The sequence below is a fragment of the Ochotona princeps genome, chromosome 3, assembly GCF_030435755.1.
Source record: "Ochotona princeps isolate mOchPri1 chromosome 3, mOchPri1.hap1, whole genome shotgun sequence".
Classification (NCBI taxonomy): domain Eukaryota; kingdom Metazoa; phylum Chordata; class Mammalia; order Lagomorpha; family Ochotonidae; genus Ochotona; species Ochotona princeps.
Window position 1 is genome coordinate 118,147,636 of NC_080834.1, and position 20,365 is coordinate 118,168,000.

A 20,365-nucleotide genomic window follows, 5' to 3' on the forward strand; every position below is an offset into this window, starting at 1 on the left:
TGCAGACACAGGATAGGAAGGTCACTGGCACTGCTCTTCCCACCTCTGACTCTCTTCTCTCCCCCTCCCTCTGCAGGGGTCATAGCACTGGTGATATTCGTCACCGCTTGCAGCATAAGTGTCACGATCCGCTTCCTGTACCAGCACAAGCAGGCCCTTCGCACAAGCCAGATGAAGAAGGAATACCCTGAAGATTTGGACAGCGCCTTCAGAAATGAGATTGACTTACAGGACACAGCGAATGAGCGTAAACAGGAGCATTTCATCTGAACATCTACAGGGTCACTTGATACTCTTTGTTATTCTTGCTATTATTTTTCTCCTCCCACTCTTGATTCTTGATATTTAAATGGGCCATTCTCTTTTCTCTGAATTGCTCATCATATGGTGTTTGGAACCTCCTCACACCCACCGGGGTTGATTCCCATTCCCTTGATCCAGCTTAAGAAACCAGGCAGCTGCAGCCAATGCCTTCTGTTCTGACACCTGTCATGGTGATGTTACTGCTCTGAAAAAGAAGGAGACACATGTGTGCATACATACATATTCTGTTTTATGTTCCTTGGTTTTACACCCATTCTTCCGGCAAATGTGCTAGACATTTGAGGTCCATAACTTTAAGCTCACCTGGTGATCCCTGACATCTCCCCCCTTCCAAGTCCATTCATACCAGGAAAACAAAGGCATTGGATAAGGTGAAAGAAATGTGTGCTTGCACTCCCTTAAATGTCCTTAGCAGAGGCAGCCTGTGTGCTAATTTTTAACCTATAGCCCCAGTGACCCTTGTCCTCTGAATATTTGCAAATTTAGGATTGCTGCTGGTAGTGAGCAACTGCTTGCCCATGGCTGAACTCCACCCCCTGGGGTTATGACTGTAGAATAGCATGGAAATAGTAGCTTAACTCTAAGAAGAAAAATGACAATTGCTCAGCAGTTGGTGCTTCAAAAATTTCTAGCTGCTTCCTTCACTCTCATAAGAAATGTTAGCTAGATTATGTATGGATTAATTTGAGATAATATATGTATACATATACATGTATAATACATACATATAATATATATATAAATATGCTATCACAGCATGAAGAAAATCAAATAAGAGTATAAAGTGTTATCTGATCTTGCAAACAAGCTAAAACAGCCTAACTTGGTTTGAAAGGAAAGCTGGAAAAAAATGCATGAGAGACGGAAATGCTAAAGTCCTTCCCTTCTCCATACATAGTAAATACTTGGAGCACAAACTGAAGGCAGGACTACAGGTGTCACAGCCTAGAACAGAAGGAGAGCATCTGCATTCCTTTGAGCGTTTCCTGTGCAGTGTTGAGCTCTGAGGCCCAGGGCTCTGCAACACACTATGTTTTCAAAGATTTTGCATACCGTGAGGATAAGGCCCTTCTCCTCCCACACGGCTGTTCTGCAGGCCTCTACTTCTAAGTGAGGTGGTGAAACATACCAGGCCCCTTATGATGACAAAACAGCACAATGGACCCTTCGGGAAGACACTTAGTTTTCATTCATGAGATAAAGGTGAGATTCCAAATAATTTTCCTGTAATAAAATACATAACTCTTGACTGTGGCCCTTCTTGGAGAAAAGGTAGAAGCAACGCCAGCAATGCTTAAAATGCCAATATAGTGATGCACAGGTGTGGGAAATAGACCTGTTTCCACTTTGCAAGGCACATTTTATCTGGAAAAAAAATTACAGCCCCACTCTCACCCAGCCTTGATTGTTAGGAGAAATTGTATCTTCTTCCTGGTGTATCCATCACTTCTGCTATTCAACTCTGCTCTGCTTGGAGACTCACCAGTTCCTTTCAGCTGCCAGTTCATGACTTCATTTTCTGGGACAAAGCAAGTAGGGCACATACTTAATTTGGGAACCCAATGCTTTTCAACTTTCTGCATAAACACTGCTTTAAGACTCTGTAGATTCTTTAACATGCGGTTGTTTTCATTCTGTCCTTTTGAGGATGCTCTCACAAATGCATTTTACAATGATTCTAACCAGGGCATCGTTTTCCCTTTCTGGATTTAATAAGATGAGTGATCATTTAATAAGCTGAAATACCATTTCCCCATGCTATTTCTTCCCATTTATCCTGTTTTCATTTTGCACTACAATCCAAAGTCTGTATGAATCAGACTTTGGTTTGGTTGAAATGCTCTTTTGTTTCCTGAAAGAAAAGCAACTGTGAGGTGCAGTGGGGTTAACCTGCTGTATCTCTGGTAATGAAATGGACAAGAAAGGGTGAAAAGTAAAGCTAGAATTCTTCCTAAGTTAAGTCTCACAGACATCTGGACAGGCATTTGCTGTCTTGTGCTAGTAGAAAACAGGAAGATTTAGCAAATACCACCTCGGGGTGCATCATGTTCTCGGCTGCTTACAAAAGTCTGTACTTACTTGTGTTTGAGGAAGCGTTTGTGAAGCTCCATCTTAAACACATCTGCACTCCTGAACCCACTGGCACTCTTACTGGACATGTGGAGCACATAGCAAGTGCATTACACCAGGCATACCAAACGATGCATTCCGGAAAAGCCCCGCCTTCAGTTCTCACTGCACCTACAGTATCGGGGATAAGTAGAGTTCTTTTTACAGGGTTAAATCCATGGCATGTGTGGAAAAATCAATCAGTATGCACTCTGTGAGGCAAAATATAAATTCTAGTCTGAAATAATGCTAATTCCATCTGTTCTTTCTGTGACACCAAGACCCACCGTATCTTATGCAGTGTTTCAACTGCCTGTCCCCATCTTTCAGCAGCTCTACTTCTCTATTCTCTAACAGCATTTTAAGTGCTCCCTTAATCCACCCCCTTCTTTTTTGTGTTTGCTTTATTTACTTGGAAGAGAGCAGAAAAGAGTAAGAAAAAAGAGAGGGGGAGAAAAAAAGAGAGATTCCCCCAGTTGCAGATATATTCCCCAGATGATCACAATGGTCAGGACTGAGACAGCCTGAATGCAGGAGCCCAGAATTCCATTCACGTCCTCTAAACATCTGAGCCACCATCCATCTGCTTTCTCAGGTGCATTGACAGGGAGTTGGACTGGAAGCAGAGCAGCCAGAAATCAAGCTGTTACTCCAATATCGGAACCCTTTATTATAGTTCATGACTGTACACCACAACACTGATTTCTAATCTCCCTTTATTATAGTCCTCATGTTTTCTGCCTTCATGCTAGACCAAGTATACCTCCATTATCTCCTCCATTTGTTCGAGTGCAGTCTTGGATAAAAAGACTTCATGGATTTTATCACTTTACAGAAAAACTAAAAACAAAGATAAAATCTCATTTGCTAAGGTAACAGTTTAAATGATATTATTTTCTTCAAATGGATCTTTTTCTGCAAGCAACAGCATACTGCGGATTCCAAAATATATTTGGCATTCACTGAATTACTCATTGGGCAAACAGATTAAATATATATATACATATATATATTTCATATATACATATGAATTATAATATATATTATATATGAACCTCATAGCCTCTTATTGATTTTTAGCTACAAAAAGGAGATTATTTTTATGGATGCTGGAATTTCTTTTTGTAAGTCTGCTTGTTCTCTTTAGTAATATCAGAGCTATTGCTAACCTGACATATCATCTTTCAGGATCACAGCCTTCAGAATATAGCAGGGAGGGGATCAGGAAAAAAAAAGATTGCTCTCACATCCCTTTATTCATTCATGAGGCATTCATTGAATGGCCTGACATGATAGCCTGGTAGCAAAATCCTCAACTTTCATGCACTGGGATCTCACTGGGGTGCCTGTTCATGTCCCAGCTGCTCTACTTCCTCTCCAGCTTCCTACTTGTCGCCTGGGAAAGTAACACAGGATAGCCCTAAGCTTTGGGACCCTGCACTGTGGGAGACTTGGAAGAAATTCCTGACTCCTGGCTTTGTACCAGCTTCTCCTGGATGTTGTGGCCACTCTAGGAGTGAACCCATGGATGGAAAATCTTTCTGTCTCTCCTTTTTATGTATCTGCCTTCTCAAGAAAAATAAATACATTTCTAAATGGTCAGTACTGTAAGGTTTGCACTAGGTGTTGGGAGCAAACCTATAAATTAAACTTTGCTCTTGCTGTTGGGAAGCTCAGCAAAGCAGGGAAGGCAAATACTGTAGTAAGAGGGTGTTGACCACAGTACTAGAGAATGCAGAACAAAGGCCTTCAGCAAGTACTTCTTTGGAGAGTTAATTCCTGGAGACTTCAAAAACGGCATGTTTTTATGGGAAATCCTCATAATCATTTCAGCTTTTGGTAAGTTTTTTTTTCCTTTCCTCTCCTCAAAGCAAATCTGCTTCTAGAAAAGTAGTGGGTACAACCTATGGGAGTGACAATAAGTGGTCCCCGTCATTAACTGACTTTGAAGGTAGCTGAATTCTTTCTCTGCCTTGATTTTTTTTTTAATTTTTTTTGTCCTGAGATTGCAACATTCTACCTTCCCACATGTCAGACCTAAATACAGACTTAGGATCTTATTTGAAGGACATCTTCAGCCCTGACACTTTGCTCATTTTTTTTTTAGTTCTTCTGCCATCTCTTCCAACCCTAGTGCATGCCATCGCTCCTTCAAGGAGCAACATGGCTTTACTGCAATCCAGCTTTTCCGCAAACATTCATTTATGTTGGTGAATATTTAGAAAAACTTTCAGAATCACAGGAAGCTCGACTTTGAATAACTGAATGAACAGTGTTTGCCCCTATGTAAACTATGGCTTTGGGGCCCTGGGTGCATTTTTGCAAGCTTGAAAATTGTATATGTCCCCTATTCATACCTAGGATTTGGAGAGATGGTTTCAATTATTCTACAGGTTACGTGTAGATTAAATAAATAAATACACTTTGCTGTTCCTACAGATGACCAAAGAGCTTAACAGAAGAAGACGTAAGCAAACTCAAGACATTTTGAGGACCTGAAGGACAATTGAGGGCTTTTAACAAGGAGTTCTTGAATGTATCTTTTGCCCAGGAAAGAAGAAACTTCCCCACTGTATTGACAGTTGAAACACTAGTATGAGATTTTAATATTGAACCATTTTGTTTTATGTGAATTTTATATTGTTTTGAAGTAATGTACACTGAGGATAAGTAGAAAAGCACAAATTTTAGTGAGCTATTGTAATCTGTATGCTAGTTGTATTTTAGAATGTTTGTAATCTACTAAATGGCTGAATGTACATAATCAAAGTATGAATATGAAGTTGGCTTCAGCGTTTTGATTGCCTTGTAGAGAACACACTGAAACAGAAGAGGCAATTCATGGCAGCAATTGGTGCGCACTGGTGGGGAAGGCTATTGGCTCAACTGTGAGTCAGGAATGGCAGATCTTACAATGGTCTGGCTCCTAACTCAGGAGTCTCTTTAGTGCATTTAGGTCAGGGTCTTACAAAAAGAAGAAAAAGGCAATATCATGGCCTTTGAATGAGGAATCCTTGAATGCCTTTTGCATAACATGTTTGATCATCCCCACCTCAACCCAACATTTTTTATTCAAATTTTCAAAAAAGCTGATTAGAACTGTCCCAGGGTGATTAAGAGTAATCACCCCAGTTACCTAAAGTGCTCAAGATAAGTATCAGACACGGATTTAAGGAAAAGTAATGGGCTGAAATCTCCCTAGGTCCAATTTACTGAACCAGATTCCCCTCTACCCCAAGAGGATGTCTTGAAATCCTGGAAATGGTTCAGGCAGTTATATCAGCGTTCATCATTTCAGCTGTTCCAAGATACCCAGCAAGAATAGGAAGGAATAGCACTGTTCCTTGCTGACAACACACTGCTGGGGAATCTACCATCCAACACCATCTAAGAGTATGTTTGTCATCCATTCTACTGAATGGAGACACAGAAACTATAAACTAGTAGGGAAGAATCAGGGTAGCATCAATGATCGGGAGAATGATGTTAACCACTAAAGCCTGGCCTTCTTTACCTTAGAGTCTCATTCATCCTTGCTTCAGACTCAAGAATTGGCCTTGGAGGGCATAAACGAGGGTGCTGGACACACAGCCACCTACAGTTTTTGTGGAAAACATACCTCAGAGGGACACTCACTGTGTAACGTGAGGAGACAAGAGTGATGAGCATCTGTCTAGTCACACAGTCCCAAACAAACTATAAACAGCATGTCCTCCTATGACTGGTAGTATTAACTTATGTAACTTATTCCTGCATTAAATCTTAAAAAACAACAGCAACAAAAACAAAAACAACAACAACACCAAAAGTCACGTTAGAAGTGATGTGCTTTTTCTGAGAAACTCTGTGTTTAATGAGAACACAAATCAGGAATTTTTTTTCTACTGAAATTCTGTTTACTGAACTAACACTTTCCTTAGTTAACTAGCTCCTGCCTGGCAGGTAGCCATCTGTTTAAAAAACTTGTCCAGGAGCCAATAAAACTTTATCATAAGGAGCAAGTGTTACCTGATCTATTGATTATAGTCCACCAATCTCTCGAAGATAGCACTGCAATCAGATGAAAAAAATGTCCTCCTCGTGTTGTTTGGGCCCTCTGCTTGAGGAATGAGAAAGAGTAAGAGGGTGGCATTTAGCCTATAGAGACCATGTAAGCCATCTTTTGCTCTGGTATATATGCTTGGCTGTTCTTCAGCATAAATGCACAAAACAGGCCATCTCCTTTATAGATCTGCTCAAATCTCCCTGTTCCTTTTGATTTTATGATTTTTATCCTAACACAAGATCCCAAGTGATTTTGCCTCATTCCAAGTCAGTTTTATAAACCATATAACTTGACTTAATCAACTGTATGAAGATAATTAATGTTAGCCTTAGATTTGTTTTCTATGGTTACTGTTATACAGGGAAAAAAAGCTTAAACTGTAAATAACATACATTTAATAAAGAGAGACTTTTGTATGATTTTGTGTGGAAGTCAAATGTGTCTTGTTGTGCATTCTTGGATTCATTAAGGACTGTAGAATTAATCCCTGAGCTCCCAGACTCATCCCTGAGACCACAGACTCCCAGAAGGCATGACCTGGGGCTGGCTAGAGAAGGCTGAAGCTCATGTTCTTTGGGCCTATTGATTTCAGCAAAGCCAAAAATGGCTCCATATGCTTTCTCATCGCTCAGCTGGGTTATTCTGAACTTCATTCTGGCTCCGATGTGCACAAGGAAAGTTCATTTACTTGGTTATAAGTCAAGATCAAGTTCTGGTGTCATCATTGTTTCAGATGTCCACATCAAACCTGGCAACTGTGACATTCTCATCAACACCAGCTTATAGGAGCCACTATATAGATCATACATATTTATAATATATGTGTATACATTTATATAAGCATATGCTTATATAATATTATATTATTATATATTTATATGTGCACACATATTTTAATACATATATTAAATATAATATGTATAATGGACAGCTCTTATTGCTATTTTTATTAATGCTACTATTATTATTGTTATAATTATTATTAAAGTTACACTCTTTGTGGAACCCAGAAGTAAAAAGCTGTTTCAGAATGGAGACTCATTCAGTATTACTGATAAGTTAAATCAGATGGGCTGGATGAACACTTCAGCTTTAGCAAGGTCAAAGTTTGTGGGAGAGGACGGATAGAGATGCCTGTTGCAATTGCTGTGTTATATTCCTACCCAATTTTCTGGGCAGCTTATGGATTTCTGGCAGACTCCAGAAAGCTTGCCAAAATGGAAAGCTTCTAATGAAAAAGATTTGTTAATCGCTAAGGCTTCAATTTGGATGAGCCTGCCTTAAGATGATTTGTTTACTGTTGCCTTCCTTTATTGGCATGTCGACTCCTGCACTCCTGCACTCTGTTACCTGAGATGCTCCTCAGACTCACAAATCCATTGGGAAATGACCTCAGTAAACATGGAAGAGAATCTGGCAGGCTCACTTTGGAAGACAGCGATCGATCAGGCTTATTCACAGCCCAATGCCAGGAGTAGATGTGCTTTTTGTGGACACTTTTATTTTTGAAATGGCCTTTGTCCATTGTATTGTGGTCTGGTGACACTCTGTATTAAATTATTTAGCAGCTATTTCTGTTCTGAAGCGATAGACTATCTGAAAGTTGTCTTGCAATTGTACTCATTATTTGTTAGACGAATGTATGTATATTCCTCCCTCTACCTCTCCTTTTCCTGGTAGTTTCCACCAAACCCTATGGAGGTGATGGATTTCATCTGATCTGGTCTCGAAAGAAATCACTTTTGAACTTTTCTCTTTCAAGAAAAGGAACATTCTCACAGAACTCTTTGATTTATGAGCAAAGAGTAGCTGGCTCAGCAGCTAGGAGTAGAGCAATATTATGTAAATAATTCATATTCAAATGGAAATAATCCAAAATAATTCGATCAAGTAAACTCAAGTTTGCCAAGTAAACAGGATCTACCAGGACTTACAGTCAGAATTAAAATAATAAAAAGAAATAATAAAAAGGTCACACACAGTCTCCTCGAGCCTTAGTCCACTTATCACCCTAAAAGTTTACTGGGCTAACATGGAACCAACTACTTCATTGATCAGAGTCAACATGCCCGTGATGTATTTATGAAGGTAACATTTAGGTTAGTGGTTCACATTACCACTTCCTAATGTTTCTAGATTGTGGGAAAAGGGTATCTTCATTGGAAGATACAAGAAGTCAAACCAGAGCTTTGCCTTATCATGGTCTGCATGTGATATAACATCACTTTATTTATTTATTTATTTATTTATTTATTTATTTTTGCCTTGCACCTGTCTGGATCTTTGTAAAAGTTCATGTTCCACACCAGGGCTCCTCACTCAATAGCATTATACTCCCAGCATGCTTTCTGCCCAGAGACAGTCTAAACTATTTCACACTAATTTCTGCTACCATCTCTTTACTAATTAAAAAAAATTTTGATTGATTATGTTCTTCTAGACATTGTCCTGCTCATGCCCTCATTCATCACTGTTCTGGTATGTTTTTAAACAATCTTTCTTAAAAATGTGTCCTTTTGCCTTTTGGGTCAGTTGTCTTCTATGGACTGCCACACGCAGTGATTTGATTTGTATCTGATCCTCACTTCCAAGTAAACTCTCCAAATATTCCTGCAAGTTTCCCAAGGGAAATAAAGCAATCCCTGTCAGCATTTCTATATACCTCCCTTAGGCTGACTTAATGGCTGTCTTCATTTACTAGTGTCCTATATTATGGAGAAAATTGTAGAGACGCTTTTATTCTTTGTTGATTTTGTAGTTTTAGACAAAGGAGCTATGGCCTCAGAGAGGATATCCTCAGAAGTTATATTTTGGCTTAACGGAAGGAAGGATTTTCAAATAATTGTGGTTGTTTTGAAATTGAATGAATGGCCAAGTAACACAATGAATTCCACATCATTGCAAGAGTGCAATAAGAGGTTAAATTTCCACTTATCTGTGATTTATGTGTCCAGTAGGAAGGTTAATATAGATGACTCAATTTCCCATCTTGTTCTAAGTGTCTATAATTTGGTAGTTGGCTGTTGTGTTCTGAGAGTATTTTAAAGCAATTACCGTGTCCAGAGCCAACATAATTTAGGCAATGGATGACCAGATTGGCAGCTTCTTGAGACTTTTAGTGTTTTTTTTTTTAGTTTTTATGTACCTGCTTAAAGTCTATTACAGCAGGAGTCGATAAGGAGACTCTCTGAGGCTTTTTGGTTGTCCCCCGTTCCCCCGTTCTCTGAGGCTTTTTGGTTGTCCCCCGTTCCAGCCAAGCTCCTTCTGCCCCCAACAGTCATAATGTGTATTCAACTGAGGCCATGTAAACAGTCTGTAGAATATTTTGTGTGTTCACAGTTCATACTATTTTTAATTGATTTTCTTGTACTATTCACAATTTGTGAATTTACCGATTTTAAATTGTAGACCCTAGAGTTGAGACTTAAGATCAAATAGAAAGGGCTCCTAGATAAATTTATAAGGTAGTACATTTTTAGACTGGCCACATGCGTGTGCATTATCAATCTCTTTTATCTAAAAAGGGTACAGAATTCAAAGGAAGGTAAGAACTCCTGACCCCATGTGTCTGAATGATGCATAGGGGGAATAGCTTCTATGCTGATGAGAACGGGAAATGGGAGTCTTCATGCTGAATTTTTTCTACGCCTTTATCTTCAGTTTATGAAATATTCCCTAAATGAATGTCACTAAGAATGCACTTATTTCCTTAAGTAAACATTTACAACAAGCATTATTGTACTTACTTGGCATTAAAACCATGATGAGGTGCAACAAGGGGGAATAAATAAAGTGCTAAGTGGTCTTTAGCCACTTGAATCCATAAAAATCAAATATATGATATATATTTTTTTTAAAGATTTATTCAGTTTATTACAGCCAGATACACACAGAGGAGGAGAGACAGAGAGGAAGATCTTCCATCCGATGATTCACTCCCCAAGTGAGCTGCAACGGCTGGTGCTGCACCGATCCAAAGCCGGGAACCAGGAACCTCTTCCGGGTCTCCCAAACGGGTGCAGTGTCCCAAAGCATTGGGCCGTCCTCCACTGCTTTCCCAGGCCACAAGCAGGGAGCTGGATGGGAAGTGGAGCTGCCGAGATTGGAACCGGCTCCCGTATGGGATCCCGGGGCGTTCAAGGAGAGGACTTTAGCCACTAGGCCACACCGCCAGGCTCAAATATATTATATATGTGGAGACACTCCAGTCTCTTAATTATTTAAACTTGGTGTTTTCTTTTATGCCATTCCTCTTACTATGCATTTTTAAATGTGTGTGCTTTGCTTTTGCTTGGTTTAAACCATTTCATCAGAGCTTGCTTTGGGGGCCATCATGGTATTGCATTGGTATACAGCTTTCTCCAGATTGCTATAGACTGCTCATTTATTTCTCATTTATCTTCTTTTCTATATCATTAATGTGCATGAGAAAAAAATCAAGTGTCATATAGGGAACCCCAATCAAACTTACAGCTGACCTTTCAGAGGAAACACTACAGGCCAGAAGAGACTGGAGTGACATATTCCAGATTCTAAAAGAGAAAAACTTTCAGCCCAGAATAACTTACCCTGCAAAGCTCTCCTTTGTCTTTGAAAATGAAATGAAATTCTTCCACAATAAAGAAAAACTTCAAGATTTTGTCTCATCTAAACCTGCCCTATAAATGATACTCAAGGAGGTTCCCATGAAAGAAAAAAGAAATAGCAACCATCAGAAACAAAGGTAAATGTGAAGAACATCCAACTAAAAGGCTAACAGAAGACACAATCATAGAACAACACATTGCCAAAATGACAGGACCAAACTGTCCCTTATCTATAATAACGCTGAATGTAAATGGCTTAAACTCATCAGTCAAACTCCATAGATTGAAGGGTTGGATCAAAAAACAAAACCCAACTATCTGCTGCTTACAGGAGACACAACTCACCAACAAAGATCAGAAAAAATTGAAAGTGAAAGGATGGAAAAAGATATTTCAAGCAAATGGTAAGGAAAGAAGAGCAGGAGTAGCCATTCTTATATCAGATGACATAGACTTTGATGTGAAGAGCATCAAAAGAGATAAAGAAGGATACCACATAATGCTTAAAGGGTGCCTCCAGCAAGAAGAGATCAGCATAATAAATGTTTATGCTCCAAATGCCAAAGCATCTACTTACGTGAAACAAATATTAACGGGATTAAAGGGAGAAATAGACTCCAATACGATCATAGTGGGGGACCTTAATACCCCATTAACACAAATGGACAGATCAAAAACCAGAAACTCAGCAAAGAAACAATAGAACTCACCCAAACTCTAGAGCAAATGGACTTAGTTGACATCTATCGAAACTTTCATCCTACTGACAGAGAATACACGTTTTTGTCATCAGTACATGGAACTTTCTCCAGAATTGATCATATCATAGGCCATGAAACAAGCCTTAACAAATTTTAAAAAGTGGAAATCATACCATGCACCTTCTCAGACCACCAAGGAGTGAAGCTTGAGACCAAGAATTTGAAATACCAAGGAAGACTTACAAACATATGGAGGCTGAATAATATATTACTAAATGAGCAATGGGTTAGAGAGGAAATCAAAGGGGAAATTAAAAAATTGCTAGAAGCAAATAAGGCATCAACACAACTTATCAGAACTTATGGGACACAATCAAGGCAGTGCTGAGAGGAAACTTCATTTCAATCAATGCTTATCTCAAGAAACAAGAAAAGCACCAAGTAAATCAGCTAACCTTACAGTTGAAGGAACTAGAAACACAACAACAAAGCAATCCCAAGATTAGTAGGAAAAAAGAAATCATCAAAATAAGGGAGGAAATAAACCAAATAGAGACCAAGAGGACTATACACAAGATCAATCAATCCAAGAGCTGGTTCTTTGAGAAAATCAACAAAATAGACTCCCCACTAGCTCTACTAATTAAAAAAAGGAGGGAGAAAATACACATCAATAGTATCAGAGATGAGAATGGAGATATAACAACAGATACCTTAGAAATACAAAGAATCATCAGGAACTATTATAAGCAACTATATGTGAACAAATCAGAAAACCTAGAAGAAATGGATAGATTTTTGAACATATACAATCTACCAAAATTGAATCAAGAAGCAATTAACAATCTAAACAGCCCAATAACATGCACTGAGATTGAATCAACAATTAAAGCCCTCCCAACCAAGAAAAGCCCGGGACCAGATGGCTTCACTGCTGAATTCTACCAAACGTTCCAAGAGGAACTTACCCCAATCTTACACAAGCTTTTTCAAACAATAGAAAGAGAGGCAATTCTTCCAAACTCGTTCTATGAAGCTAACATCACCTTAATACCAAAGCCAGAGAGAGAAACAACAGAAAAAGAGAACTACAGACCGATATCCTTGATGAACATAGATGCAACGATCTTCAATAAAATATTAGCCAACAGGATCCAACAATACATTAGGCAGATTATTCACCCGGACCAGGTGGGATTCATTCCAGGTATGCAAGGATGGTTCAACATTCGCAAAACAATAAATGTGATACATCACATCAACAAGTTCACTCATAAAAACCATATGATCCTCTCAATAGATGCAGAGAAGGCATTTGATAAAATCCAGCACCACTTCATGTTAAAAACCCTGAACAAGATAGGCATAGAAGGAATATTCTATAACACAATCAAAGCAATTTATGATAAACCCAATGCCTGTATCATACTAAATGGGGAAAGATTGGAAGCCTTCCCCCTAAAATCTGGAACTAGACAGGGATGTCCACTCTCACCGCTACTCTTCAATATAGTTTTGGATGTCCTTGTCAGAGCTATTAGACAAGAGAAAGCAATTAAAGGAATACAAATTGGAAATAAGGAATTGAAATTAACGCTATTCGCAGATGACATGATTCTCTACATAGGAGAACCAAAAGACTCAGTCAAAAGACTATTGGAACTTATAAGAGACTTTGGCAGAGTAGCAGGATACAAAATTAATGAACACAAATAGATGGCACTAGTGTATACAAATAATTCCACCGCTGAGAAAGAAATTGTAAGTACAGTTCCCTTTAAAATAGAGGAAATGAATCTTAAATGCCTAGGAATTAAGTTAACTAAATATGTGAAAGACCTCTGTGATGAAAACTATAAATCATTTTAAAAAGAAATAGAAGAAAGCCTTGAAAAATGGAGAACCTTACCGTGTTCTTGGATTGGCCGGATCAACATTATCAAAATGGCCATATTACCAAAAGCAATATATAGATTCAACGCAATCCCAATCAAAATCCCAGCAACATTCTTCTCGGAAATAGAAAAGATGACACAGAAGTTCATCTGGAATCACAAAAGACCACGGATAGCAAAAGCTGTCTTGAAAAATAGAAATCAAACTGGAGGAATCACAATTTCAGACCTCAAGACATACTATAGAGCAGTGGTTATCAAAACAGTCTGGTACTGGTACAGAAACAGAGAAGATCAGTGGAACAGAATAGAAACACCAGAAGGGAATCCACACATATATAGTCATCTAATCTTTGACAAGAAAACTGAAAACAATCCAGGTAAAAAACCTGGTCTATTCAATAAATGCTGTTGGGACAACTGGATAGCAGCTTGCAGAATTAAGAAGCAAGACCCGCACCAGTCGCACTATACAAAAATCAGCTTTAACTGGCTCAAGGACCTAAACCTATACCCAGAAACCATCAAACTATTAAAGGAAAACATAGGAAACATACTCCAAGATGTAGGAACAGGGAAAGACTTCTTAGAAAAGACGCCTAAAGCAACGGCAATCAAATCCAAAATGAACAAATAGGACTACATCAAACTAAAAAGTTTCTGTACAGCAAAGGAAATAATTAACAAAGTGAAGAAGCAACCAACAGAATGGGAGAAATTTTTGCATTCCACACAAGTGATAGGGTACTAATATCTAGGATCTACAAAGAGCTTCAAAAACCCAGGGACAGTGAAAAAACAAACCCTAGAGCAAAATGGGCAAAGGAAATGAACATACATTTCTCAAAAGAACAGATTCAAATGGCTAAAGACATATGAAAAGATGCTCAGGCTCTCTAGCCATCAGAGAGATACAAATGAAAATCACCTTGAGGTACCACCTAACTCCAGTGAGACTGGCCTACATTCAGAACTCAAAAAACAACACATGCTGGCGTGGATGTGAGGAGAAAGGCACCCTCCTTCACTGCTTGTGGGAGTGTAGGCTAGTACAATCATTGTGGAAATCCATATGGAGAGTGCTTGGAAAATTGCAAATAAACCTGCCATATGACCCACTGATCCTGCTCTTAGGCATATACCCAACAGAAGTGAAATCTGCATATGAAAAGGGGATCTGTAATCCTATATTTACGGAAGCACAATCTACAATAGCAATGACCTGGAAACAAACCAGATGTGCGTCCAAGGAAGAGTGGTTAAAGAAACTGTGCTACATCTACTCAATGGAATATTATTCAGCTATTAAGAAGAATGCTATTATTCTGTTTAAAACCAGGTGGTCCCAGCTAGAAACCATTATGCTCAGTGAAATGAGTCAATCACAAAAGAACAAATACCATATATTTTCTCTCATATAAGGAAGCCAACATGGAAAGGGTAACTCCAACAGTCCAATCTATACTGTTTCTCGAGTGTCTGTTTGCTCTTTTGGCTGTATCTCATATGTTTTGATGTTTTTATATCGGTTTGCTTGCTTCCAAATAATCTCTTTTCTCTAATACAATTCATCAAGTGCCCATGAAGTATACGATGGCATCATAGTTCCTACGAGACTTCTGTGTTTCCTTTTAGTTAAGCATGTGTTGCTTACTCAGTGGCACATTATTTTATCAAGGTGCTACAATTTGTTGTTGATGTTGTTGTTGTTGTTATTGTTGCTGTGATTGATGTGGCTGTTATGAAATGATGTCAATCCGAAAAATAGTAAAAAAAAAAAAAAAAGTAATTTTCTTTGATGGTTTAATCATATTATGTCCCGTTAATAGGAGTATTTTCTTTTTTAAAAATGATGTGTTCAAATTGTATGAAAGGCCCTTTCTTTGATGATGATGGTTATGGTTTTTATTTGCAAATTTTTTATGATAATATTTTTGTTGATTAGATAGGTATTAGAAGATGAACTAACCTTCCATTTAAGGGATATAAAATATATTGTCTTGATGTATTATCATTTTAAGTTTTGCCAGGCAAGACTTAACAACATTTTGTCAAGAATCTTTCTATCTTTATTTATGTGTTAAGCTGCTTTATAATTTTACTTTGTATGTTGCTTCTATCATTTTTGGTATTTGAGGTATAAGAATAAAATATGTAAAAAAACATTAATAACATTGATAAATTAATCAGAAGCCTACTATTATCTCTGCAGTATCTCATAGGTACCCTCCTGCCTGAATGGCCTCTATTTATCACCTGCTTTTACATCCAGCCATTGGTCATTCTTCAGTCCGTGATGCTGAGATTTCCACTTGTACAAATTCTTGATTTTTCATTCATTGTTCAGGTTGTTCATAAGAGGCCGGTGATGAGTAGATCACTCTGAAGTAATTTACATTTTATTTGGCATGAATGGTTTATGGCTCTTTATCAAACACATTTTTGCTTAGATTATTTTCTATGAATAGTTCTAGCGGCTTGTATAAAATATTGTGGAAGATAATATAATCAGGATTAGTTCTGCAAGATAAATGTAAGGACCCACTGGTTCTTCCCTGACTCTCCAGCAGTGAACACGGTGGTTTGAGGAGTCTGTTTCACAGTACTCAGGTATTACATCTCAGCCAACTCTGCAGGATTCTCTTATCTGAAATTCCTTAATATTTTTAGTCACAGAGTCATAAGTATTCGTTAGCTACCCTAAACTTAGAGGAGGAATGAGTTACCTTGCAAAAGATGTATTAATACATATCTAGGAAAGATTACCATTTGTTTTCTCTCATACAATGAATTAAAATTACTGCTTTCCATGTTACAATTTTTCTTTATTCAACAGGTTTATGAAGTTCTGTCTACAACTCAGCATTTGATTTATCTGATCTTCAATTTTTTGTTTCAATTTTAATGTATCTACCTGGGGGATTGAAGACCTGTGTGAGTCTCTGATTAGGGTGGATAGTGTAGAGAAGGTTGGAACAGGGGTATGGTGGGTGACATAAATATTTCTGTTTTTTCTTCGATTTTGCTGGTGCAGAGGGAGTGCAACCGTCATTGCTGAGAGGCTACATCATCACATGGGGGCAGAAGCAGCCATTTAATGTCACCTTAGAGACATTGATGTGGGAAGGAATGTTCTCAGGGTATTACATAGCGGCCTTGATTGTTTTGAGACATTGGTTAGTTACAGGAGTGGAGGGAGATCCTTAGGCCTTTTGGCTGCCCTTCTGTACCTCATTGTGCACCCAGACCTAGGTGCTAGTGTAGAGTGCAACCTTGACTTCTGTGCAAGTTGTCCTGTTTTCATCTTTTGAGGAGTTACACTGAGTCCCCTGTTGATGTAGACGAGCTGACTGTCTTGTCTTTCAAGAGCATCTGGATATGCTCTCCATTCCTACACAAGACTAGGCAGCTAACCACTAACCAAACACACTCCTTGTGTTTTAAGAAATGCAATGATGGTTTTTCATTGTGGTGGCTGATCAAATCTAAATAAAACTATTTTACTCATAATAATGATGTAGTATTAATTTTTGCATCATAAATGGCTGCATCAAAGTTAGATGTGGGAGAAAATGGTCTATTGGTCTCACGCTTTCCTGCATTATTATGACAAAACACATTACCAGCCCTTATATGTGACTATTTCATCAAGAGTTCTTGAGTAGTGAACAGATTTTAAAGACTGAGAGAGTTTCCCTCATGAGAAGAATAGATACTAGTTGACAGCTATAGGGAAACTTATTTTTCCCTCTCTGGCAAATGTTTGAAAGGTTTGATTGGTGCTGAGTGTGGAAAAAAATCTTTTGAAGAGTCTGCCTCTGTTGCACAGACGTGCTGTGTGTGCAAGGTCACTCCAAAGCTTTCCACTTCATCCCTGTGGATCTGAGATGGGATAAAACAGAAAAACCAACATCACTATGCAGGTCACCCCATCTGTCAGGTTATGAGTAAACATCCTTTGTGCTGGTTCAAGATTACATTTTCTTTTCTTAAAAAATGCCAAAACAACCACAGGCTAATCTGTAGCTGGCATACAGCGTAAATCCTTCGACCCATGGTGGCTTTAAATCATAACTTCAAAGGATGCTTTTTGTTTGTCTAGAGATTCTTCAAAGTCATTACACTTCTCTCGATCTTTTCATTTGGTAAACAATATAAAAGAAAATTTGGTAATATTTTCAGAAAATACACACATATGTATGTATATATGTATATATGTATGCATGCATGCATGTGTGTATGTATTTTTTTTTCCCTCCTTCTTAGATTGAAATAATTTGATAGAGCTCATGGGAACCACAGATGGGGAAAAGAGAGTAGAGGTTCAATTTGCAGTGTTGAGTGTAGGTTGTGTATTAAACTTTGTTATTTGTGTTAGGCTGAAAATAAGTGACATCGCAGAGAACTCAGGTGCTTTTGTATCTCTCCTCTCCACAATTAGGTAATTCATCTCTGGATGAAAACTTTGTAACACATGATCATCGTATGAATTAACTCAGAGTGACTGTTCCTGTCAAGATAGATTTTAATGATTCCATCTTGATTACCAAAATTAGTAGAAAGATAAATGTGCTGAAATCAGAAGACTTCGGAGCAAACATGACATGCAATGCCAGGAAAATATTTGGTTACAAGTCAAAAAGATCTGTTCTAAGTCAGGAATTGTATCTAGAGGCTGGCAGTCAATACGCTTTACTCTTAGGATTTGTATCTTCAGCAGACTCATTTCCTCAGGTGTTAATATGAAGAGTTATAAATATCCCAGAGAGTACTTTTTGAAAGACAGGTGTAAAATTAATGATCTCTGCAAAAGGTTCTCTCATTGCTCAACATGATAAACAATTGAACATAAAATGTCCAACTTGATGTTCTATTGCTGGTAGAGTTGCGTGCGTGTGTGGGAGTTTGGGGAGTGGGTAGTGCTATCACCTTTATTTAGCAAAGAGGAGAGACAGAGAAAAAAAAAAGTAACACATGAAATTACTTTGATCTAAAAAGGACAGGTGTTTATTAGAATACCTGAATGTCACAAGCTAAATTCATGGCTTCTGAGGAATATGAAAGTCTAAAGTTTAACTTGAAAATTAACCCATTGGTTAGGTAAAGGGGATGCAACATGAAAAGTACAAGGCTGTGAACCTGTCAACTCTGAAATGCTTACTCACTGGGAATGAGGTCTCTGTTTCTAGTAGATGCATCTGTCGTTTGTTTCTCTCCTTTCTTAACTTCTAGCTGAACAGCATGAAAGAAGGAGTTAAGATTATGTAGACTCCACCAGAGAAAAGTCAGAAACAGAGTTCTTGATAGGAAAAATATAGCCAAATAATTAGAAACATTGGAACTTTAATTTATTCCCTCCACCCCATCAAAAGAGAAATGGAAGATGAGATTTTGGTTGGTACTCAAAATCCAAAGTAATACACACAGTGTATGCTCCAAGGTAGAATTTTTAGTAATATAAACATGTAGTCATAAATACGATTTCCATTTTCCCATGTGATTCAACATAGCAAAGCAAATGTGTTTTTATGTATGTTATGTAATCTATATTTATATAGAAATACAGATTTCTATGTCTATTATGTAATACAGATTTCTATCATTTGCCATTGGAATGTCACCTACGAGATAGATTGGGTTAATCATGAATATCTTGGGGACTGTGTCTATTTAATTATGGCTATGGGTTACTATGCCTATAGTGATGACATACGTCATGAGAAAAAGTTTTTTTAATGAATTGGTGGAGCCCAGCATTGTATCATAATGGCTAATGTCTTCACGTTCCATGAACCAGGATCCCATATGGTTGCCCGTTCGTTTCCTGATGTCCCCTGTTGCCATCCACCTCCCTGCTTGTGACCTGGAAAATCAATCAAGAATGACACAAAGGAATCAATTCAGATTTTAATGAAATTAATATACAAAAATAATATTGGAAAATAGTAAATATTGAATACCTATTACAAAATGATGTAGAATATGTAATACATAATGATATTGAATTTATAATTTTGAATATTATACGTAAAGTGTGTCACACTGAAACTATCCATATACAATTTTCATGCACCTATTTAAGATAATAAGAGTATGGGCCCGGTGCGATATCATAGTGGTTACAGTCCTTGCCTTGCACGCGCCGGGCCCCACATGGGTGCCAGTTCAAATCCCGGCGGCACTGTTTCCCATCCAGCTCCCTGGCTGTGGCCTGGGAAGGCAGTTGAGGATGGCCCAAAGCCTTGGGACCCTGCACCCATGTGAGAGACCCGGAAGAACTCCTGGCTCCTTGCTTCAGATTGGCTCAGCTCCAGCCGGTGCGGTCACTTGGGGAGTGAACCATGGGACGGAAGATCTTCCTCTCTGTCTCTCCTCCTCTCTGTATATCTGCCTTTCCAATAAAAATAAATAAATCTTTAAAAAAGATAATAAGAGGGCCCGGTGGCGTGGCCTAGCGGCTAAAATCCTCGCCTTGAACGCCCTGGGATCCCATATGGGCTGCCGGTTCTAATCCTGGCAGCTCCACTTCCCATCCAGCTCCATGCTGGTGGCCTGGGAAAGCAGTCGAGGATGGCCCAAAGCTTTGGGACCCTGCACCCGTGTGGGAGACCCGGAAGAGGTTTCTGGTTCCCGGCTTCAGATCAACACGCACCGGCAATTGTGGCTCACTTTGGGAGTGAATCATTGGATGGAAGATGTTCCTCT

The 20,365-nt window shown here is 38.5% G+C and overlaps 1 protein-coding gene across 1 annotated transcript in view; it reads left to right on the plus strand.

Annotated features, from left to right (window-relative positions):
- LOC131479844 (contactin-associated protein-like 5) overlaps positions 1-270 on the plus strand; it is a 556,228-nt gene extending 555,958 nt beyond the window's left edge. Inside the window, exon 24 of the mRNA XM_058661311.1 lies at positions 77-270. Coding sequence (XP_058517294.1) covers positions 77-270 — 194 coding nt within the window. The remainder of the gene's footprint in view (positions 1-76) is intronic.
- The last annotated feature ends 20,095 nt before the right edge of the window (positions 271-20,365 follow it).